The sequence below is a fragment of the Hirundo rustica genome, chromosome 6 (genome assembly GCF_015227805.2).
Source record: "Hirundo rustica isolate bHirRus1 chromosome 6, bHirRus1.pri.v3, whole genome shotgun sequence".
NCBI classification, from domain to species: Eukaryota; Metazoa; Chordata; class Aves; order Passeriformes; family Hirundinidae; genus Hirundo; species Hirundo rustica.
The window spans coordinates 61,995,724-62,020,019 of record NC_053455.1 but is presented as its reverse complement, the minus strand read 5'-3'; the positions used below and the strand labels follow the sequence as shown (position 1 = coordinate 62,020,019).

The window sequence follows — 24,296 nt, the reverse complement described above, 5'->3', positions numbered from 1 at the left end:
TTTTTGCCCAAAAATATTATTAAAATAAAAAAAAAATTAACCCAGCTTAGACAGTAACTTTATTTAGGGCTCTTCTGCACAGACTAAAATGTCGAGTCTTGCAACATACTGGGCTAATCCATACAACTTCTAACAGTTTGCTTTGGGCCAATCTAAGCGCGGCAGGTCAGTGCCACCGTCATCATGAAAATCTGAGATAACCCTGCAGTTGCTGGTTTACAGTTTGATCCACGACTGGAATATTTCCAGATTTGTTACACACGCATCTGTGCAAGAACTCTTCAGTAACCTTTAGGTTAAGAATATTCTTATTCCTGCATGGGTATCTGCACGGATAAAAGCCTTCAGGTACGATTTTTGCAACAAGGAGACTCAAATCGTAATTGCCAAACTTTCTGCCAGACAGGTTTGTGCTTTTCCCCTAAAATGTCAGACCTCTGCTGCTGTCGCGTGATGTCCTAAGCAACCACAACGCTGGCCGACCCGCTTAGGTGAAATTAAATGTAAATACAAAGAGACCTTGAAGTAGGACACTAGAGAGGAAGCGCTGCACCAAAGCCGGCCAGGCCTGGCTGGCAGAGCGCTGCTCATTCAGCTCCCACTAACACCCCTGCACAACCGAGGAATTTGTTGCCTACCTGCGCAGAGTGGGAGAGGCCACATCGGGGTACTTGACTCCTTGCTGGTGGGTACTCTGAGCTCCGCTAGCAGCAGGCTGTGACGCAGGGTTCACTTTAACAGAATTACATGAAGCCACGCTTTCGTTGTCAGACGAAATCCCTTTCTCCTTATCAGTCTGATTGACTAATCCTGACAGAGAGCTTCCAAGGATTACCTTGGCAGGCTCTCTGATTTTAGGGACAGGCAAGCCGGCTGACTTGCTGCTTATGTTGGAGTCTATGCTACTCGTGCTAGATCTATTCCCAGCTCCACTTCTGCTACTGGATTTACTGGGCCGGGGCAAGCTACGGTACTGAAGATTAGTTCGTGCGCTAAGTGCTAAGTAGCCATCATCCTGGTTCTGGGAGCCATCAACACTAGTCTTCCGACCAGTGGTCCTACCCATGAGTCCAGATGACTTGGGGATCTTTCCCAAGGTAGCCGATCTACTGGTGAGAGTTGCCCCACTGGCAGTGATTATGGTCATGCCTACGGCCGACCCGCTCTGTTTCTTAAATCCAAATGTATTAGCATTAGCAGCAGCTGTCCTAGAGTTACTTGTGGGAAGCTTTTTGGATTCATCACCACTGCTGCGTCCTGCATCTGATGGGGAACGTTTAACATGTCCAGCTTTAGGAGATAGTCTACCCTTTTCTGATACCTTGGCGTCATCAGTTTTCCCTACAAAAATAGAAAAAGAATTCTAATATTTAATGACTTGAAAACATCGAGCAAATGATGAAACTCAAAGCAGCATGAAAAGCAAAAGCGTGCTAGCCACTGGAGCGCGGTTCAAAGTTATGATCTAGTCTGCACTGAACTTACATGCCACTCTAGTGAGTTACACATGCAGACTTGCCAAAGAAAATATGTGGAGCCTTTGCCCTCGAGAATATGAAAAGCAGAACAGCCTTACATAATAGTGACAGATAAGGAAAAAAAAGTTTCCCTCTGTAGCTACCACAGATCGATAATTTCTGTCATTACGCACTAGCAGTGTTAGGCTGATAGCATAATCTCCCTAAAAGGCATTGTTAAAGCATTTGTATTGTTCAAGGCAGTATCTAACTTTTAACTTTTTCATCTGCAATTGTGTACAAGACCTAATAAAAAGAGAGGTATTAAATTATATTTCTTGATTATGCAAATTCAATCAATTTTCATTCACACATCTGTAACTGCTAAAATCATTAATACACTTAAAAGAAAAGCCAGAAATCATGTTTAGTATAAACAAACATGCTTGTTTAGTAAGGGGGAAATAGAAAAATCTCCTCAACCGTATATATTGTGTGTTCTTGGTTAACTGTGACTTCAAAATTGAAAATTACGTTTTTTATTCTTCACACAGGAATACCGTGCCAAATAAATAGCTTGGCTTAAGACCAGTTTTCATGAAAACTACTGGCAGGCAGGGTGTACTAATCTGAAATGCACATTTTCAGACAGAAATAGAAATGTGGACAAACAAGATGCTGCTTAGGTTAAAGCAATGCCTAAAAATACGGACAGGATTACCTGAAGTTCAGGTTCTGCCTCTGCAAAGAGTTTACACTGTTTTCACACCGAACACGCTTTTTTGGCTTGTTTACATCTTACGCCTTCTCTCACCTGTTCCAGGTGTCTTTAGCGTGCCTGGGGCGGTTGAAGGTTTAGGCCTTGGTGTGGTAATGCCAACCTGAGCTGACATGCCCCGTCGCCAGGAGCCCGTCTGGGAAATGACGGTGTTCTTCCTACCAGAAGTGCTTTTGTCGGACTCGTCCGACACATCCGAGGGGTTCCGCCTCCATTTGGAGCCTGGCTCCATCTTTATGCCGCTATCAGATCCCCCGTCGGATTTCTTGACTTCATCGCTGGACCACAAGGAATTCCGCTCCACCTGGGAATGCTTCTCTGCATCAGTCTAAGAGAGATAAAGGGATTGCAAGACAACTTTCAGAGCAGGTCTTTCTTTTAAGAAGCTTCCTAAGAGCCATCGACCTGGTTAATCAGCTCAGCAGTCATCTCCGAGTACCAACAAACCTGACATGCCTTTGATGAAGAAATAACGACAGCAAGAAATTAACCCCAGCAATGACACATTAGTTTAATATGCTTTGTGAGAAAAATACAAAAAACACAACAGCCATGCTCCTTGGAATAAATGAAGGGGGGAAAAAACCAAACTTGATTTATAAAGGACATACTCAGCCCTATGACATTTATAATCCCTCATCTCAGATTTCTGACAAACCCTTTTACTGCAAAGCCAAAAAGGCATTTCAAACCTGTGCAGCCAGCCTTCCTTTGTTCCTGCTGCTTCCTTATCTCTTGTCTGGCAATCTGATCTCCAGAGCATGAGGAGGCAGCTTTTGGAACAGATCCGAATATGTGGAATGCTGTTAATTCTAACCTAACATACTAGAAGGACACCCAAGGACTGAAGAAAAACTTTCTAACAATACTCAAGACTGACTTCAGTATATAAATTACCCTTAGCTTCTCTTGCAGACCGTACTCTTTGCACAGACTGATTCTGCTACCAGTCTCCTAGGAAGAATTTTGCTAAGCTCAGTGTCAAAAAGAAAAATTTCTCATTAGCAAACCCTTGCCAAAATCTCAGAAATGCCTAAATACCCTATATATATATATGTGAATATTTTACATATTCCCCACGCATTAATGTTTTCCACCGCTAATGATTACTCTTTCAGAATTCTACTCCTGCCGAATGTTGTTGATTAAATCTGGCAAACGAGGTAACACCACAACCAACCATGTTGTGATCAGGCCCAAATGACAAATATCCACTCATTTGACTCTGATCAGGATAAAAAATTGATAGCTGAAGTGTTCCCCAGCTACCACAGCACCATGAAAGAGACCGACAGTTAACACTTGACTGTGCAGTTCCCCAGTATGGGCTGATGGGTTTTGGCGAGGTGATGAGTGCCACCTCTGCCCTGCAGCCTCAGCACGAGATGGATGTGCTCAGAACTGTGCGGTAGGTAAGAGGAATAATTTATTTAAAAGGAAATTATTTTAAATATCCCAAAGCGTTGTAAAGCTCACAGACATTATTCCCTTTGGGTAATCAGAAAAACACAGCACAGGAGAAGCTGTAAGATTATCTACAACACTTTCCAGCTTTTATTTTTAAGTTCCTAAAGAATGTTTTAAGTTTGTGACTTTTCCTACCAGATCACATCATTAATACTAAAAAATTTAGGGGAACTGTGGTTGAATTTCCTCTGCTTTTTACTGTCATTACTTTCTTCCTTAAAGCCTGAAAAACTAGTTAAGCGATCGGTGTATGAAAGCTGACACCACATATCACAGTGGTCTTTCTTCAGCTGGGAAACAGGGCTTGGATTATTCATCTACCTATTGAGTCGTCAGGTTAACATGCATTTTGAATTATGGATTTAGATAATATTATATTCGTGTACTTCCCTCGTGCTATGCAAACGTTGCTTTCCTGCCTCTCTGTTCAAAGAGGGCAAACCAGCATAGGCTTGAGTGGATCTCTGCTTTCTAACTCCCTTCTCTTCCTATTCCTGCCGGCTTTGGGGCTGGTGGGTCACCTTTCTATTTCTGACCATCAATAGGTGTGTAATAAATTCACAGAGTGACTGTTCCTATGTCCTGTGCCTCTTCAAAATCACTGTTTCAAGAAAACATCTCCTACATTCACAGATCTTGGAAAAGCGCACAGGCAAAAAGTACCAAATAATCAACCAACCAAGAAAGCCACCTCAAAGCCACCATTCCTCACGTGGTCACTTCAACATCTTGTTCCAAACTTCTGGTCTGGAATTGTGTGTGTGCACTGTTGGAGTTCAAGAACAAGAAATACACCTAGCACCTCTGCTAGCAAAGGCCTTATTCTAGTTTTGGCTGACTAGGAAATATTCCTGTACCTTCTATTTCTCCTCCCCTAGTCTGTAAGATTAGTACAGCCTCCAGAGAGAAGAGCACTGCAGGAAGTCCTCTACCTTTGCTCTCCCTCATTTCATTCCACTACTACACCCACGGCCAAAGTTTTCCTGCAGCCTTTGAAATGTTGCAGCTCCACTTCTGAAGCCCTCTGGCCAGAGGTGTTTCTGTTTAACGGTAAACACTGACAGCAGCACAGAAACATGACTAAGGAATCAAAACCAAAACACAGTGAAACCTGGCTTGGGGACTGCAGCTGAAACTCCACCCGCCCGGAAGGGTGAAAGTGGAAATACTCTTGGCTGGAGGTCATGGCAAGAACACAGCGAGCACGAGCTGAGAGCAAAGCCTGAGCTGGGAGCAAAGCACCAGGATTTCTCCACTCACTCATGAAGTTCTGTACAGCTGAAGCTGTGAACAGACCAAGCCCATCTTTGCTGAGATATCAGTCTTATACAACTGCTTAGGGATGCTGCAGTTTTATATCTAAAGGAACCTTTCCATCTTCTGATCTTTTTACCATCACATGATTGAATTTATTACTTGGTCTCTTTCTCCCATCTTACTTCAGTTAAATAAGTTATTTTCAAATGCCCACCAGGTCCTAATTTCTCCTTAAAGTATGTGTATGATCTGACTTAAATAAGTGTGACAAAGGTAACTTACTTAATCCTCTGCAATACAAAGGAAAAATACTAGGGTGCCAAAACTCATGTAACTACACTAAGTGGTTTGGTACTTGGCATAATCACAGCAGGACACGGGAATGAGGCAAATTCTGGTTCCCATCATGAACCTGCTCAAAACAACTTGCAAACATCTTCACTGCATTGCTATAAAGAGGGGCTACAGCTATAAATGTCTCTGAAGATGGAGTTAATATCATATTTAGGTCCTGCTTCTCCAAGAAGGAGAAACTACAGCTTCTGGAGTATGGAGTACTCATCAGCTCTGAAAATCAGCTTCTCAACAGAGATTTCTTCCTGCTGTAACTATGCCTTTCTTTGCAGAGATGATTCTGCCTGAGTTACTGATTTTATCAGCAGACACTGACATGTTCAGGCTCCCTCCCTTTGATGTTGCTGTGTTATTTGCCTGGACTCCCAGCTGCACATGTATTAGCTTCAAGCTCCCTCCTTAATTACCTGAAATCCAGCTTCTGTACCCTCCCAAAGAGATGTGACAGAATCACAGCAGCTCAAAAGTGCCTGTTCCGGAAAACCAAAGCAAGGGACACCCTGAGAAGAAAAGTCCACATCCCACTGTAAATATGTGCTAGTCCTTTGTGGCTCACCACCCTGGGGAAGGCAAACCTGGGCACTGGCCACCACAGAGGCCTTCAGGAAAGACAGGGAAGGTGTCTCTGCAGCATTCACTGCCTCGTGAGCTCTGAGGTCTACAACCGGCAGCAAAAAATTCACCCTGCAAGCCACGTGTTTCAGCACTCCAAGCTCTTTCCACTCCCTTGGCTGACAAGATTCAGGTAGTTTGTTCCACTGAAAATGAACTATTTTACAGGCAATAATTTGCAGATAACCTGCAATAAGGATTGTCATTCATGAAAACTGAGGAGAGAAGCAGGTCAAAGACACACATCACACCAAAAAAATTGCAAACACGACTTGTACATTCTTGGCTCCTGGCTTCCTCTGCCAATGAGTATGCTCTACTGCCTGAACAAGCTCCAGCTGCTTTTCTTCTGGTGTCTGTCTGCACCCTCTTGGATACTGTAATAGTTGTGGAGGAGGAAGAGGAGTTTGTCAACACAGATTTTGATCTCTCAGAGGTGCTTCCAAGAATCTGATCCATCAGAAGATAGAAGTCATATGAGTTTCTGTATTTTTTTTATTCCTTAGGTTAATGTTTAGTCACGTCTCCCTAAGCCGTCCTTTTTTCCACCCCCCCGAGAGAATTATAATGTTGAGACAGTAACAATTGTCAAAAAGTATTTCCAGTTGCCCGTCTTACTCTCTGTCAGGTACTGACAAACATGCTTGAGAGATCTTACCTCCTCTCAGCTTGCATGGGACTTGTATTTATTAGCAGCTCCAAGTGCCTGTGCAGTCACTGATAGGCAACCAGGGGCTACCTGGAAACCCTTGGTGTGGGCTCAAATATGCACTGCATGGCAAGGGAACAAAGACTACTCTGTGCTTGCACCACAGCTCTGGAGACAGAGCAACGCTTCACAGCAACCACACGTCTGCATCAGAACTGATGTCAAAACCAGATTTGGGACCCACGGATGAAAAGGGCTGGGGAAGATTAAAAGAGGGCAGGAACAGAGGAGCAGGTCGTACCGACCTCCCTCTCCTCCACCTGCCAGGTCACCACATCCCAGTGGCTTCAGCACACAGCACCCCAGTCCCTCGGGCAGGCTGCACAGAGAACAAAGCTGGACTCTGCAGCCCTGCACTTTGCTAAACAAAAATCTATGAAATTGGTAACAAAAAAAGCAGTTTGTGTTAGTGCAAATCTCTGTGTTAAGAAGTTTAGTTCCTCAATGAAGAACAGTTAGACACCTTCACTTGTTCACTTGGATGTGTGGTGTCCGAGCACAAAATGTACATGTATGATGCTGATGGAGGCAAAGTTCATCCTCCTACGAAATGCTGCCAAACACAGAAAGCCTTCAACAACACACAGCTCAGGGAATTTAATAAACTCCATTTCATTTGCATAGCATGCTTACATTTCTGATAGAAGTGTGAACAACCTTTGAACTTTTATGTTGACTTCATCGTATACTATTATTTAAGAGAAAAATGTAATACCTTCCCTAGACCAAAAAACCCCCCCATCTATATAAAATCCCATTTATGTCTGTTTTCTGTGCAGCAGTGCCCCTAGGAAGGCAAGACTCAAATTGCCGTGACATCACCACAGCAGAGCTGCCACGGGTTTGTAAATACAAATATTTACAAATATTTGTAAATTCCATGGATGACAAGGTGGTTACTATCGATACTGAAGGCTGGCCGTGTGTTCAAGTTCAGCCAACCCAAAACAATTACAGCTCCTGCACAGAGCAAAGAATAAATATCAGTGTTACTTGAACAAACCAAAGCTCTTACCTGTGCATCTAAGTTCTTGCGGGAGGAGGCAGGAGTGTTGGCGTAGGAGCTGATGGAGGAGCTGGTGTTAATGTCATCAGTGCTGAGATTATCTATGGTGTCACTGATCCCACTGCTGACAGAGCTGCTGTCATCCCAGCTGGAGAAAAAGCACAGCAGAGAGAGAAAACAAAGGGTCAAAAGACAAGACATCATTTGAAAGGAAGAGTATTATTTCTACAACCCTGACCCACTTGTGCTTGCCAGAAAGGCCAGTGCATGGCATCACCAAGCCAAGGGCACCAGTGACACAGCTCTCCCTGACTCAGCTGAAATGTGTGCCTGCAGCCCCAGAGCAGGGGAAAGCAGTGGCATGAAGGGATATTAGCAGGGAATTGTTTCCTGTGAGGGTGGGGAGGCCCTGGCACAGGGTGCCCAGAGAAGCTGTGGCTGCTCCATCCCTGGAAGTGTCCAAGGCCAGGCTGGATGGGGTTCTGAGCAACCTGGGATAGTGGAAGATGTCCCTGTCCATGGCAGGGGGATGAACTGGATGAGCTTTAAGGTCTCTTCCACCCCAAACCATTCTACGACCCTGTGATCTCCAAGCAGGCACAGCACTGCCAAGCTGTAACACAGAGATGGAGCTTAAATGCAAGGAAAAAAAAATTCATCCTGAAGCAACCTCTTTTACCTGGGTGTTCCACAGACCTGGGCAACAACTTGAATCTATCATCAACAGCATCAGCAGCCTCGAAAAACTACAGCAACTAAAAGTTCAGTCCTTCAGATGGCAAATAACCCCCCTTTTCAAGAAGAGCAACTATTCAGGACTACCCCTTCTTCCAGCATGTGGCAGCTTCGACATTCTCCGGTAAATGAGAAATGTGTCACTGGAAGTTTAGGACAAACAAAGCACTCAAGAAAAAGAAAAAGCCTTGCCTGAAGCAATCTGAGTGTTAGAACAGAAAGAAGCAAAATGGTCTCAAAATGCAGCCAGATGCTCCAACTCGTAAAATGCCTGTGAAAGTAAGCTGCTCAAGGAAGAGAGTTATAAACTGGCTTACAAGTGCTCCACCTCCAAGAACAATGGAGCTGGGACTCAAATACTGTCCTGGAAGGAGCTCTGTGAAGACATTTCAGTCCACTGGATAACTATTGCTGGAAATGGAAATATATATATATGTACACACATATCTCATACGTCATTTGTGAAAGGTTAAGAGCTCATCACCTGGCAGCTCTCTAGCTATTTATAATCTCAGCTTCGTATTTTGGGAGCTCCAGACTCTCCTCCCTGCTGCACTTCTGGCTGCTTTACAAACTTGTAACCAAGGGATTGCAATGAGGTTTCTGGCTGGGCAGTGAAAGCTATATTCACAAACCAGCTATATTCACAAATCAATATACTGAGCAGTTAATAGATGCATTTAAACCTGAACTGTCCTAACCTGTGTTAACAGAACCGTGTAAAGAAAAGCAACCTATCTCTGCTTGCTTTAACTTTATTCATAGCTTCACCACTGATTTACTGTAGCCTTTTTACATAAACTTTGTCAGCTTTGAAATGGAAAGCATTTCATTTTTCCCCACTTAGCACTACAAAACACCTTCCTGCCTGACTTCCAGCGATGATTTAATAATTTTAATTGCTTTTTTTCTTACTTGGGAGCACTGTGTTCACCCACAGCTGTACAAAGCCTTTCAGGGAACTGAGCAGAAGAAGAGCAACACAATTTGCTGAACCACAAATGAAGTGTGGCCACGGGGACATCCTCCTCTACATGTCACAGGAAGGGTTCCTGCTGGCAGCTGCTCCTTGCTCTGTGCCCTCAGGTCCTCATCCAGGTGTCAACACAGCCAGTTGTGCCCCTTCTCCCACATCCCTGAGAATAAGCCAGCTGGGAAGCTCAGGCCAACAGCTCCAGCAAGGCAGGAGAGGGAATTTGGGATGGATGCTCAGCCACACTGCTCTGCTGGCAGAGAAGAGGCAGGGGGAGGGACAGGGACACCCCAGGACACACTGCTGGCCCCTGCCACAGGCTCTCTGATGAAGCCTTGGAGTCACCCTTCATCTGGCTTTCTCCAGCTCATGAGAATTCACTCCTGCCAGCTCTGACTGCCTCAGTTACAGGACTGCCAAGAAGATTTCCCTACCACTGTTTGATAAACCTGCAGACTCTCCAGCTCTCGTGACTGGAAGGGAATGCTGCAGTCCACAGTGTTGGTGATGCTACAACTCAAAGGAAAAAGATAATTTTTCCCCAGATTTGCCTTCACCTGCAATCCCAAATAGAATCCACGTTAAAATAAAACTCACGGTGTGAGACCTGCCGAATCTGAGAAAGCCAGACAGGCAGATTTGACACACCAGTTTTATTTGCTGTTTTGAAAAATCTTTTCCAGCATAACTGAATGAAAGATGTGCTGCCCATGCCAAGAAACGCTGGGGTGGGGGGGAACTGAAAATCTGGAAAAAGGATTCACAGACTTCTTTGAAGCATTTTTTTCATTTAGAGTAGGCAATAAATATCACAAGGCAAAATACTGAAAAGCCATATTACTTCTAAATTTCAGTTTTGAAAATAGGTCCTATAACTGATATTTCTTTCTCTTTCCAAACCTACCACATAAAGCAATTGCAATTCCTAGGCAAGTCTATAACTAAGGTTACAAACCAGTTAATGAAATTACTGAATAAAAAAATACGCTTCTCGTTTTCTGAAGTTTTGTGTAGCAACAAACTTATTTTCTATTTCTGAACCTAAAATAAAATAACAATCATAAGAGTAATAATATCATCAATGCCAATGCCTTCTGTGTTTAGTAGTTTAGTTTCCTTCTTATGGAGATATGGCAGTGGGGGAAAAAAAAAAAAAAAAAAAAATTAAATATGATCATTTTCCTCTGTGTGAGTTGTAGTCCCATCTTAAATAGAAACTGGAACATTTCATTTTTGAGCACTCACAATTCTTAAACTACCACAGGCCCCAGTTCATCAGCATCCAAAGAATGTGTTTAATGTTAATCATAAGTAGTTCTTCTGGCATCAGCCAGTCCTGTTGGCTTCAGTTGGGCAATCCAAGGCATTATGAAAATATTTGAGTGCCCTTCTGAACTGGGACATGTGCCTGAGGACAAAGGTAGAAACATGCACCTGAATACATTGATGGTCGTGGCTTCCCCTCGCCCCTCCTGGGCTTTAGGTCCCTTATGCTCTGGTGGAAACTACGAACTACTCCAACTCTGTATTTCCAAGCTTACCGAACTGCTACTAAATTGAAAAAGATTAGCTGTTCTGAGGTCTGAAGATAGATGTCTGGACAGATTTTGGGTGCCACAAGCTAAGCAGCACAGCTCTGGCGGGCACGCTGGTGACACTGGTGCCCAGGCTGTTCTGACAAGGTAGGATGTGTAAACCCAAATATCTGCCTAAACCCTGACAGCTTTAGCTTTGTCTAATAAATATCACTTCAGTAGAAGGGCGGGAGTGCTCAGTCTCCAGCTAGAAAAAAACCAGCAGCAAGTAAGAGAACACGAAAACATCTTAAAAAACTGAAAACAATTTTGCGAACCTACATCAACAATTACTGATGCTGCCTTTTGCATTAGCCCTAGAGAGGGCTGGTAGGATTCACTGAACTCTGTAAACTAGAGGCAAGGCTTTATGAGCCCTCAACAAATGCAGCTGAAAAGCCATGCAATGGACCCACACACTCTGGCTGAGGCTGTGGCTCCTCCAGAGGACAGCATCCAGCTCCCAGCCCCAAACTGAGGCATTGGTTTCACGCTGTTCCTCAAACCACCCCAAGCCCTCCACTTAAATCAGTTTGTTTTTACCTTGATCCAGGGCCTTGATGGTTAAAGTCAAAAGCGAGGAAGCAGAATGGAGCATCTAACAGCCCTAATTATGGCTCCCAGAACCAAGATAGCATCTTTGTAATTTAGCTGGTGCAATTAATAATTTCTGATGTCAGCAAAAGTCTACTCAGCCATAACCTGAAGCTGAAATGTTTGGGCTTTCCTTTTTTTCATTTGATCAATCACCTGAAACTTTACTTTGATTACTGAAAACTGCAAATTAAAAAAAAAAAAAAAAACAAAAAACAAAAAACCAAAACAACTTAGAAGTTTGTTACAGATGAAAATTATACAACCACCCAGTTAAAACCCACCCCCACCATCACTTTATACCTTCCAGGACGCTTCCTCCTGCTCCCTGAGCAAACAAGCACCCCAGAGCACCTTCCTCTGCCTCCCAACCTGACTGTGCTCACCCCAATGCAACGCTGCTCCTACACATCGCCCACGTGCAGCACCACACCAGCTGCTCAAAGCTGCTTTCTCAAACAGGTTTGCAAAGCTGTTCGGCTCAGACTTGTATTTTTCCACAGTCTATCAGCACTTTTCCATCTTGCATAATCATCTTCCACAGAACTGGCTCTTCTTTGTCAACCAGGAGAACACGCAAAGTCATTCTGGGATCCTCGGGACAGCCCCTCTCGCTGCAGAAATCTTCCGCCCTTGCAAAGGAGTCATTAAAATCCTTCTAAATAAAGCTATTGTTGAGGGCTGAAAATGCACCTTTCTCCATGGATGGGTGTGGATTTTAATTTTGTTGGATCTTCACTCAAAACCAAAATTACAACGAGCTGCTGAAAAATACATTTGTCCAAGAAAGGGCCTTGGGGCTCTGCAATATTTCAAGTGGAAACATGGCAATTATCATCTTCTATTTAAAAATTTAACTATTTATGAGTTGATAGGTGAAAAACAACAACAACAACAACAACAAAAGATCAAGGTCCAAAATGACTGAAACTTCACAGCACCTGCAAAGATTTGAAAGGAGAAATTTAATGTGCTCTAACATGAGACAGTAAATGCCATGGTTTCCACTGCTTTCTTCTGGGATTTCCTACAGTAGCGAGAACTGGGCCAGAAACCCAGAAAGCCCACACAGACCCTTGCACAGTTCTCTTTTCAAACTGCTCTGAAACTGAAACACAACCATTTGCAAAAGAAGGGATGGAAATCTGCTTCAAGAGAAGTTAATTTAATTAATGTGGTTTACATTGCTATTAATCACCCACCTCCCCCAGGTCTCCAGTTACTCTTTTCTTAGATCTCACTATAGGTATTTTAACATAAACCACTTAGTTTCTTACCAAAAGAGGAACCCAGGGACAGGACTGTTACCTTGAAACGCTTAGTAAAACCAGACCAAGGAAAGCAAACCAGGAAAAATGAATACAGAGCCTTTCCAGTTGTTCTTTCTGGAGCAGAATCTAATCCTTTTAATGACATTTTTTGGTGCAGAGTTGAAGTGCTGGAAGTGTGCTGTGAGCCACTCAGAGGTTTTCATGTTTAGTGACTATTGGGGTTACTGCCAGCAAGCTGAACTGCAGCTCTCTGTCAAGCTCTGTTTAGAATTCATCCAAGATAAGGTTTCAGGATTTACATTTGAAATACCTATTTGTAAAGGGAATAACTCACAGAACAAAATCATTCAGTGTTGAAAAAACTGGGTAAGAAAAGATTTGGAGAAGCTAGAAAACTGCACGTGCTCTTTTCATTTAATCTTCTTATATGAGTGCTAATAACCTTACAAAAATAACACTGGGTTTTGCTTTGTCCCTTAAAATCTAACCAGGAATTCGACCAAGCCATTGACAAACTTGAACACAGCTGAGCACACACACACACACACACACAGAGAAGACCTCCTAAAAATCCACCTGGTCCCAAGGAATTAGAACACCCTAAATTTTCATCGACTGATTTGACTGAGTTTCCACTGAAACTCATGGAATCCTGCTCTGAAGCTGAAATTCCAAAGGCCCCTCCAGCCCATGAAGGGGTCACCCAGCCAGCTGCTAGCACAACTGTATTCAGCTGCAAAATGCCTGACTGGTGGAACTTGTTTTCTTGGCCATTGTTCACAAGCAGGGTTCCTCTGGTACCTCCACAGCCTCGGGGAAGGGGAGAAAAGCAGGCACTTCGTGCGACCCAGGCACTGCAGGAACTCCCAGCTAAGGCTGCAAAATTTAGTGTACAAAACCATAACCAGCTGCCAGCCCCTTTTCCTCGCACTGACAACCTGTAAATCGTATTTCCCCACCTGCTATTCTGTCTGAAGACGTAAGTGTGTTGACCAAGCTGTGCACAGACCAGCTCTCCAGCGGGTGCACAGAGCACCCCCTGACCAGCTGCACTCTCACCTTTGGAAGCCACAGGAGGGATGCTCATCCCTGGCCATGTGTCACTACAATCAATGGCTCCAGAGAAAGCTGGAAACAAAATCAGCGTCCTCATATCACAATAAGGTCATTGCATTAAAAAAAACTAACGTGCTTTGTTTGTTCTGCCTCTGTTTGCACGACAGTAAGAAGTGCTGAGAAAAGTCTGCTAACCAAAGTCAGAAATCCTCGTTCACACGCAAAGCCCCGGGTGTCTCGCAGAAGACGAATCCCTGTGAAGCGTCCAAGCCCAGAGGCTGAGCCCAGCCCGCGGGGGATGCGGGGATGGATCACCCCAGCTCCCTGCAAACCCCCGGGATGAGGGGATGAGGGAATGGGGAGGAGGCTCCTGGCGAAGATCTGGGTGTAGGTCACCAGTGCAAGACGCCTCCAGCTCCCTCCCAGCAGGGTCCCAGCCCAAAAAGCTCCTCACTCCAGGCAGGCAGAGGAGGTGGCTGCCCAGGGATAGAGAACTGTGAAACCAGACTGGACTGTGCATGTTTCTGACCCTGCCTTACTTACCACGATTTCTTTCTTACTACTCACTTGCGTCTCCCCCAAAAGCAGATATTCTGGATCACGTCACCTCCCCGTACAAAGGCACAATTTAAGCCTTAAGGAAGGGGGAAGCACCCACTGAACAGTGACAGAGTTTCAAGCTCCTCCAGTACTGGGCTGAGCTCAGCAGCTCCCCAGCAGTTACTGGGACCTGGCAGCTGCTTCACCAGAGGCTCCGAAACGTAATAAAAACAGGGGTAAACACCGAGGAGAAGAGAAGGAATAGATTACCTGAATTCATTTAGGACTGTAACAAAAACAAAACATGGTAACAAAAACACGGAAGGAAAAGAACGAAGAGCAGTATGGAAACAAAACTATGCAGGATGCATTTAAATTCCCTGCTGCTGAGTGTGCTTTTGAGAGACTCAAGGGGCTGGACACCCCTGGCCCCAATCAGGATCCCTCAGCCACCAGAACAAGTCACCAACTGGGACCACTGGACATCCTGCCCAGGAGGAGGCGGACACTGAACACCCCCAGAGCCCAAAAGCTGCAGGTAGAACACGGCTCCTTTACTTCCCATCTTCTTTTAATCCATCCTAACACCGTAACTCCACCACTGGCACCAGTGCAAATCCTTCAGGTCTGCACACTGCAACCCTAAGCAGGGAACACCCAGGCACAAACTGAACACAAGACATATGTGCATGAAGGCTCAGGGCAATTCCCAGGCACTATTTCGCTTTTCCCTGCTCAGAAGATGCTGCAAAGCTTCTACATGAATTGATCAAGGCCAAAACCCGTGCACAGCAAAACTGATTTCACACATGAGAACTGCTCCTGTCCCACAGCAGCATCAGCTGCAGCTCAGCACATGGAGACAAAGATAATGCACATCCATCAGAAAAAAAAAAAAAAGAGGAGGAAAACAACAGAAATAGTCTTTCTGAATGCATGGCAGCCTGCTGAAACACACCTTAAAAGAAAAGCTGAACTTGGCAATAAAAGGAGTGTTAATTTGATCACAGGGCACAGCACTATCCCTGAGGAAGCCAAACCACTGAAAAAACAACAGTTGTTATCACACCAGTGATTTACAGAACAAACAGACACACAATCAAGTAAAATATTTCATCCTCTGCTGCTGGAAAAACGTCAGCTGCTACCAACCCTGAAAGCAGTTTTTTGTCCTAGCAGAACTGCAACATTCTAGACAGCACCAATAACTCCTGGTTCATGTGAACCTTTAAAATCAGGCTTATTTGGAAGGACCTACAAAAAGGAGAGGGATCTTACAGTCTCACTCAGACGAATCAGGAAGCCACCAGAAATCTGCACAGGAGTGAGGGCAAGAAGAGGGTATTTTGTACTAAAAAGCAAGTGCACTCTGGGCTGGGATCTGCCTGAAACAGACTCACACACGCCTTTGTTTCCCTGCAGGGTGAGCTCATTCCCACAGAAGTTCCTCCTTTGCACAGAAAACAGACTTACAGTGCTAAAATATAACAAAGCCCCATAGTTTTTGGAGGCTGAAAGCCCGCAGCACTAGCGGAAAGATAGCCGGCTAGATTGCAACCTTTGAGCGTCAATAAACCTCAGAGAATGACAGAACCGAGCCAGGGAAAGCAAACACCGCACCAGCCGTCAGTTCTCACACGGGAGCTTTTCTAGCACGCTATTCGAATATCTGCAATCTATTAAAAACGCACCGATTTCACGCAGTACACAGCGACCGAACAGAAGCAGTGCAGGGAGGAAGCTGCTCAGATTTATCCATCACCTGCAGCGTTCCCCTGCTGCCCCTATCTGCAAAGCTGAGCCTCCTCACCCGGAGGGGTCACACAGCACACTCAGAAGTGCAGAAAAACCTCTTACCTCGCAACATTGCCCAGCCAAAGCGCTTCTCCACCTTGCTGCCCATGAAGAATTCCAGGAAAGGGGCTCAGATTTATTTTGCAGGTTGATACCTTCATTAGGCTACCATCCAATACACCCCCTTAAATAAACCAGCCTGTGACTCGACTGTCTAGGGAGAGACTTTGGGGAAAAAAAAAAACCAAACAGCTGGAGCAAGGTTGTTTTCCAACAGAGCCCTTCACAAACAGCAGCTCTGAGAGACACTGCAAAGTAAAACCCAGCTAGAAGGTGATCATCAGAAACTTCCCCGGGAAAGAAATCTGATCCCTCAACAAAATTAACCTCTGAAGTGCCGAAAAAGTGAGAGGTCAGGACTTTGTGCTGGGACTAGGTCAACTGTGAAAGCTGTAAGCTGATGGCAGTAACCTGGCAGAGTGGAGCCTCCAGGTCAGGAACCACATCCCACCAAAAGTTCGTGTCAGCAGTCCTGTACTTGGAGGTACTAAATAAATGGCACTGCTTGAGCTCAGCTCAAAGACTACCACCTCTAAAAGCTCTTTTCCCACTCTGCTTCTGCAGAGGGGCTCAACACTGTGACTGCTGAAGCAAGTATTGTTTTGTGTGAATGAATGTTTTAATAAAAAATATTTGGAATACAGGTGATTTTTTTTTTTTTTTTTTTTTTTTTTTGGAGGCAGAGAGTGGTGGTATAGAAAAAACATTTCCAATAGGAATGTAAAGAAAATAGCAATTTATCCACTGGTATCTTCAGCAAAGAACTTAAGAAACTGAGACAGGATATGTAATATTAATCTGACTCTTCTTTATTTAGCACTGTGGAGAAAGGGGGGCTTTTTGCTTCCCCTTAATTCAAACAGAATAAAATGGCTATTTGGAAATATTTGGTTGATAAAAAAGTCTGGTGGTTAACATTCAAAACTCTTATCTCAGTCCAATATCAATACTTTCCGACAGGACTCAGGTGAACATGTGGGGGCTTTTTTGTTGGTTTTTTTTTCCTAGTATGGGAAATCACAGCAGCTGAGTAGTGCCAGGATAAATTTCTGTTGCCAGCAAGATCACCAGCAAGGGATCCTGTTCTGGAAATGAGATGGGAAGCCTTTAGGATGGAGAAAATGGAGAGGACATGACACCTCACCTCCAGAGAATCATGGATCATTCAGCTCAAAACCAAAAAGAATAGTAGGAAAGACTAGTGAGAAGTCAACTATACCGTTACATATTTATTAACTCAGCTTGAGTAGGTTTATCTTAAACAAACCACACCTTTTAGCACAACACTGCAACGCTGGTTGAAAGAGTTAAAATGCAAGAATTCAAAGGTTATAAAACAAAGACTTTGTGGAGATATTCCGCTGCCAAAACCTTCAAATAAATGAGTCTCAGTCTGAGCATGCCTTTCTAGGCTGGAGTCTGTATTTTAGTGGCTACTGTGTAGCTATGGCAACACAGAGGCCGGGTAATTTAGAGGCTGGTGGATGTGACAACTTGCAATTTAAAACAAAGCTAATAATGAAAGCGGCTTGGGAAGAGCATCATTTAACACAAACGTCTGTGGATCAAAATTAAAAAGGCCCATTCACTTAATTTAAAAAAAATTTTGGATTTTTTTTCAGCTGGATGATTACCTATATTTTCTCAGCCTGATGATGGAAAAAAGGTAGAAACATGACTCTTGTGCTTTTTGGTTCACCTGCACCTTAGAGTGCAGCCTTTGTGATGGGCACATGTACAAACGCAGAGCTGCTGATGTCACTGTCTTTGCTGAAAATTAGACAAGAATCACATGGCATTTTTAAAAGAAAGCTATGTATTATCCATAAAGAAAGAGGGAAAAGATCCTCATGGACTGTTATTACTCCTTTTTTTTTTGCCTCTGGTGCATTTTCACTCCTATCCTTTATCAAAGAATCCTGCAAACTGCTTTTCATTTCTTATTTTAATTGCTGAATAGTGAGCAGAGATAACGCTCAGATATGACAGGTACTTAAAAGAACCACAACTGCAACAGCAAAGCTTTCTTTTAATCCCCAACACCCTTCCTGTCTTCCTCCAAATATCTCTCACAAGTGATGTTTCTCAATTATCTGCCCATGCAGTTGTACAGGAAATTAGTGACCTACTGCTAATGGCAAGTAAGAATAGCCAGAAATATTCTAATAAAAAATAAAAATAAAAAAAATAATAATAATAAAAAAAAATTGAAATTGTAACCTAGGGGGAAAAAAAAAAAAAATAATCAGTGCATTTCACGTGTTGAATCACCAGGTCCCCAGCTCCAAATAAAGCCAATTTCACAAGATTAAGGTACAGCACTATGCTCACACCCATCTACAGCCCCATTGTCCTTCCCTTCCCTGGCAGTCCTCCCACTGCAAAGGAGGGATTTTGCAACGTAATACCCATCATGCTAAATACTGAGGGATATTTCCAGATGAATTTTACATGTAGCAATAATCACAGTTTTATGGGTCAGGAAGTTCAGAAGATTAGTGAGTTATGGCTGCAGTACACAAAAGCGTTTGTGTTAGAAGTTTCACATAGCAATGGGGTGAGATAAGCTGTGAACAGCTTTACATTAACTTCTTTTATGGTAGTTAAACTTGGGGAGAAGTAAAGAGACCCCACGTATTAATTTACCTAAAGAACAGCTGCTTGGAAAAGGCTGCAAAGTGTCCTAAGACTCAGAGTCATAAAACCAGTGCACCTCCAATCCCCTTGTTCCTTCCCCCACACCCGTGTGCTATTCCCATTAACCCTGGGCACAACCGTGGTCCTGGTCAGAACTGAACTAAACCCGCTCGCAGCGAAACGAAAACTTTATCAAAGAAATGCCTCGTTGCGTTTCATTTGCAAAAGCCTAAAGCCACAATTACAGGTTTGTATTCTAGGTCAAGGCAGCCCAAATCTTGCTGCATTTCAAATACTCCCCAAATGCCTGAAAATTGTGGGTTTGACTGCAACACGTCAAATCCTTTTTGGTTCTGTTTCTCACTACGCTGAGACCTATCAGTTAGAACCGAATAAAATGTCTGCATTTGATAACTGGAATGATTATAAAAGTAACACAAGCAGCCTGGGCTGTGCAGACATCCCACTCGACAGCCCTTAGAACCTGCTGGATAAATGTGTGGCATGAGGCTTCTGCCACATCTTGCCCTGGATGAGACTCTGTTACCACTGAGTAAGCCAATGTCTTAAAATCAACTCAACAGCAATTTTTAGAGATTTCTTTTTCATATCTTTCCTCTTAAAGGACATTAAGATTATTTAAATCTAAAAAAAAAAGCCCGATATTTTATCACCGAAACATATTCTGAAGACACTCAAACATGCTTTTGAACACGCCTGCATAATTTGAACTAGAGCACAGGGACCAAAAAGACACCTTTTTAGAGTACTTTCATTGATTATCTGCATGAGAAAATAAAAGCACGACTCCAGCAGCACTTCTGCACCATTACAACTCTTACACATGATACCACAGGGCTAAAACTCTATGTAACTACCTAAACAAGTGACCTTTGTGTTAAAGTATAGAAATAAATAATAAAAGGGGGAAAAAAAAAAAAAACAACCTAACAAAGAAGCCCCAACTTACTGGACTCGTGTGTAACTGTTAATCCTAGGAAGGCATTTCTACCTAAAACCAGAGGAACACTGGCTGCAACATAAAACCCTCAGGAGGAGGTACGGTAGAAAACAAAGCCTAGCTGCTACAAAACCCTGTGGGTTTTCAGCGAGGTTTCAAAGGGAGCTTGGAAGACAGGAAAAGTAGGACTGGAAAATGAAACGTCATTTTTTAATTCTCCTTATTCTTCAGAGGCACTGAGTCTGCAGGCTGACGAGGGATAACTGCTCTGAAACACTCCTCACATCCTTAAATCTCAACGGGAAGAACCCTCTGTTGCCTCAGGCCTTCCTGAGAGCAGACAATTGTATGATGGTGGTGCTGTGTGGATTTATTTGTTTTCATAAATAAAATACTTTGGGGTTTTGTTAAGATCACTCAGATGATATCACGCAGAAGAAAGCAAAAAGGAACCATCAGTGTGTGCTGCTGCATGGGCACGTAGTGTAATGCATAGGAGCTGGGCAAGGAGATGCTGAGGGAAAGGGGATTCTGAGCCCCAGGAGACTGAATTTAACCAGAACACTCAAATACAGGGTAATATTAATAATTATTGCAGAGTATGAGATAGACTTAGCATCCACCTCCAAGGAGAAACCATTAAGGAATGCCCCAGCTTGCTCCACCAAGGTGAGACGCATGCCTGATGGGGAAGAAAAGACTTCTTGTGTGTGTGTGATGTATGATTAAAAAATGGTTTTATAACATTTTAACATGCACTTCAAAGACTGTTTGAAAAATGCCAGTAGCCTCCACGGAGCACTGGTGTTGACACAGTTGTGAGGCAAACTTTTCACAATGCCCACTTCAAATGAATAAGCACATTAGAGTGAAAAACACAAATGGCCACTTTCTGTAATGAAAGAAAGGCAGGGAACTGGAGAAAATCCAGTAAAAATGGGGGATGCTGAACAGCAATTTAGCTTGCATATTCTTATCTGAGAGGAATTCAAAATGAATGCTCAATCCAGGGGTTATATGTGGATGATCCAAAAAGTTTCTATATTTAAACACATTACCAAATCTAAAACTCCTTGAGTGAGAAATATTATCAACATATGGACTATATACACATGTATTTGCTTTTGCATCTATGATTTCTATGCTGGTATTTCCAGATACAACAAATAAACAAACCCAACTAAAAATATATAAGACAAATAGCCCATCAGTAAGAAAAGTCGATACAAAACGAAAAAATCTGATCTAATGAAAAAATTCTGATCTTAAAGTGCAGATAATGGGGTGAAACACACGAATGATGTATCATTCCTGTTATTTTAAACGCAGTTTTCTTTATCTCCTTCTCCAAACTATAAAAATCAATCTTCTTCCCAAAGAACGTAACACTGCCAAGCAAGATTTTAACACACATGCCACTGACTAAGGAAAAAGATGTAATTCTTCTAATCGAGACTGCTGAATAGATTAACAGGAACTGCTACAATGTTCCAAGACTTAACTGTCTCCTGTAACCATTAAGATTTCCAGTTTGATCCCTACCAAATGGAATTATAAACACAGTGCGGCTGGCATGAATCCTTTTTATGAGGACGCTGAAAAAACACTTTGGGGTGGGTGAATCTATGGCAGATGTCCATATATCATTTACAGCTCATTTTCTGAGCTCTCTACATCGTGTCTGTGTCAACAAGCAACGGGGTGGAGAGCAGAAACAGATATGAAAGAAGCTATACAAATCATCATCTGGGAGCAGTGAGGTAGAGAAGAGCTCAGAAAGAGAGAAAATTTGAATTACAGGTTCTGTTTTGGCCAGCAGGTACAGGGCTCTGCATCAGAACATGCATTCAGGCCCAAGAAGGACATGCCAAGTGGGGTATCTGCAGAATTAGGTATTTCTGGCTGAACCAGCAGCTCTCCTAGTGGCTGTAGTATGGTTTTGAGAAGCCCTAAGAAACTTGATTTAACCTGCCTCCCCACACTCCCCCAATAAAATACTAAAACTATTACTGCTAAATCCATATCAGTCATTAGCCACGTCAGGGCACTCACCGTAAAACCACTGCTGGCATCTGTATGTATCTTGTTCAGTGATGATCAATGGAGTTTACCCATCTTAATTGCTTCAGCCCTCCCCTAATTAGAGCCAGCTCTGAATTTACAGTTGTTTATTGTTGTTGTGGATGTTGTAAAGCTTGCACATCTCCCTAGAAAAGTAAACTCGCTCATTCTAACTAAAATACCACTACTAAATCAAGTAGTGGTGCTTGCAAATCCTCTGTATCACTGAGTCTATAAACATTCAAACCATATAAACACTTCAGCTGCATAATCTGCAAAGACACAAACTCTCAACTTCAACAAAAAAATGTTTTCCTTTACTTCTGAGAGTCCATTTGTGTTTTTTTCTTATAAAACAAAGGGATCTACTCCACCCATACAACACTAGGATGTTCCAAAGACTGTATCTGAGCCAAAAGACATCACTCCTTCTCAGGTTACCTTGCAAAGTATTTCCACTCTTTTGGATGTGCTTTTTCTTATGTGAATTTTTTTTTTTTTTTACTTTTATGGTTTCTGTCCATCAAACAGACTAACTTGCCATTTCCAAATTCACTGTAGACTCTTAATGCAATATAGAATTTTGGACATTTCCTCTCCCTGCCACTGTTATCTATGCCTGGTTATGTAAACGAAGGGTGTTTTCTTAGATTTATAATTTTCCTAAAATTGAATTAATTGAATCAAACCACTTACCTACAAGACAGCAGCTCTAACCAGTGCATGCTTTTAAACAGAAGTTTCTCCTAGCTCTTGGGTATTGTTTAAAATGCTGACAACTCTTATGGACTCATTGCTTTAGAAACACATAAAATAGAAATTCCTAATTAAGCAGCAAAAATGCCCAAGCATGAACAGTAAGGCACTAAATTTAAACTAATATTTCAAAATTGCAGCCGATTAGAGGCGTGTCCTCTGTGAAACTCCTTATCTCATAAACACCTGTGGTAATCACAACTCGCCCAGGTGAACTTCTGACCTCAGCTAAGCCCTAATAAAATCACAGCTTTTAGCAAAAGGTCGATTTTTTAACTACTGCACCAGTTCCACTGCTCAATGATTACTTACATATAGAGAAACGCTCTTCTTGCAAACATAACTTACTTACATGTTTAGACTGCAGTAGGACGTGGGAAAACTGATGGCAAGAACAACTCAACATTGACACGGCAAGCTACTGCTTGTTACCGTTGTTTTCTTTTGAAACTGAACCACCAATTCCAAACTCCTGAGCCTCGCAGTGCCCAGATTATCTGATGCCTGACACCTGAAAAATTAACCTGGTAAAGAATTTTCATATTATATCCTTACCGTTTCCTAACAGGTAAATATTTCTATCACATACCTTACGAACTATTTAGTCTGGAAAACCATATAACCATATAAGCATCTTTTTCCAGGGAGTCACTCTGCCCACATTATCCCACCTCTCCAAAGAGCCAGGTCACACCTGTATTGTCTCCCCTACCTTAAGTCAGAATAAAACTGCAAAATTCTGTGCTCTAGTAAAAGGTACAGCAAGATTCACAGGCATGCACCTAGAAATTAACCAACAAAGGGTTAATTATTATCACGCAACCTTTTGTTTCATTTTCTTTATAATCAGGTGCAAGGACAGATGTTGCCAGAGCCAGAAGTAACACTAATCCTGGGTTTCTTCCACAACTACCCCTGGTATTCCTGGTTATCTCAGGGCTGTCTGGCTCTTTAATCTATCAGCTATTTATTTGCACGTGAAATCGTTGCAATATTCATTTCCATGCTGCATCATTTTACACATGAAAATGCTGAAGACAAGCCCTAAGCCTAATTAACATGCACACGATCTGTATGCAAACCGTGCCATTGGAAATAGCGACTATTAGCATAACAAGCACTTATTATTTATTGAGATGCAACTCGAGCAGGCATCCTGCTGGGGCCTGACATCCTCTGCCGGAACGGCACCATCTCTCCTTTCTTGGCTTACACATTCCTCTCTCCTCTTGCTGACTGCCGGCACGGAAAACAGGGAGACTCCCTTCTGTGCCTTTCTTTAAGGGTGGAAGCCTTGTGTGTTTAATTGTGTGTTTAATTGCCCGGGAGCATCTGATGCAGTTCAAAGCTCTGCGGAGCCTCTCCCCTCCCGCCCCAGCGGCCGAACCGCGGCCTGCCCAAACCATCCCTTCACCCACATTATCTCTCTAATTCCTAGCTGATAACAAGTTTAAAGCAGCAGCCAGGCTTCTTTCTCTACCTTTTTTTCCCCCCCCCCTTCCCTTAAGGAATAAAGTGTGAGAAAACAAAAGCTCAACTGTGCAAAGTCATAAACCTTTCCCAATATCATGCCTACTCCTCCTATCCTGCTTCAGAAGAATTTAACCTTTTAATCGTTCCACCCATGGAATGGAAGAGAAAAAA

General features: G+C 43.0%; 1 protein-coding gene across 2 annotated transcripts in view; it reads right to left on the bottom strand.

Annotated features, from left to right (window-relative positions):
- NAV2 (neuron navigator 2) overlaps positions 1–24,296 on the bottom strand; it is a 371,525-nt gene that overhangs the window by 43,717 nt on the left and 303,512 nt on the right. For both annotated transcript variants that reach the window (XM_040066269.2, XM_058420870.1), the window contains 3 exons: positions 7,650–7,788; positions 2,272–2,563; positions 639–1,341 (listed from right to left, as the gene is read on the bottom strand). In XM_040066269.2, coding sequence (XP_039922203.1) covers positions 639–1,341; positions 2,272–2,563; positions 7,650–7,788 — 1,134 coding nt within the window. The remainder of the gene's footprint in view (positions 1–638; positions 1,342–2,271; positions 2,564–7,649; positions 7,789–24,296) is intronic.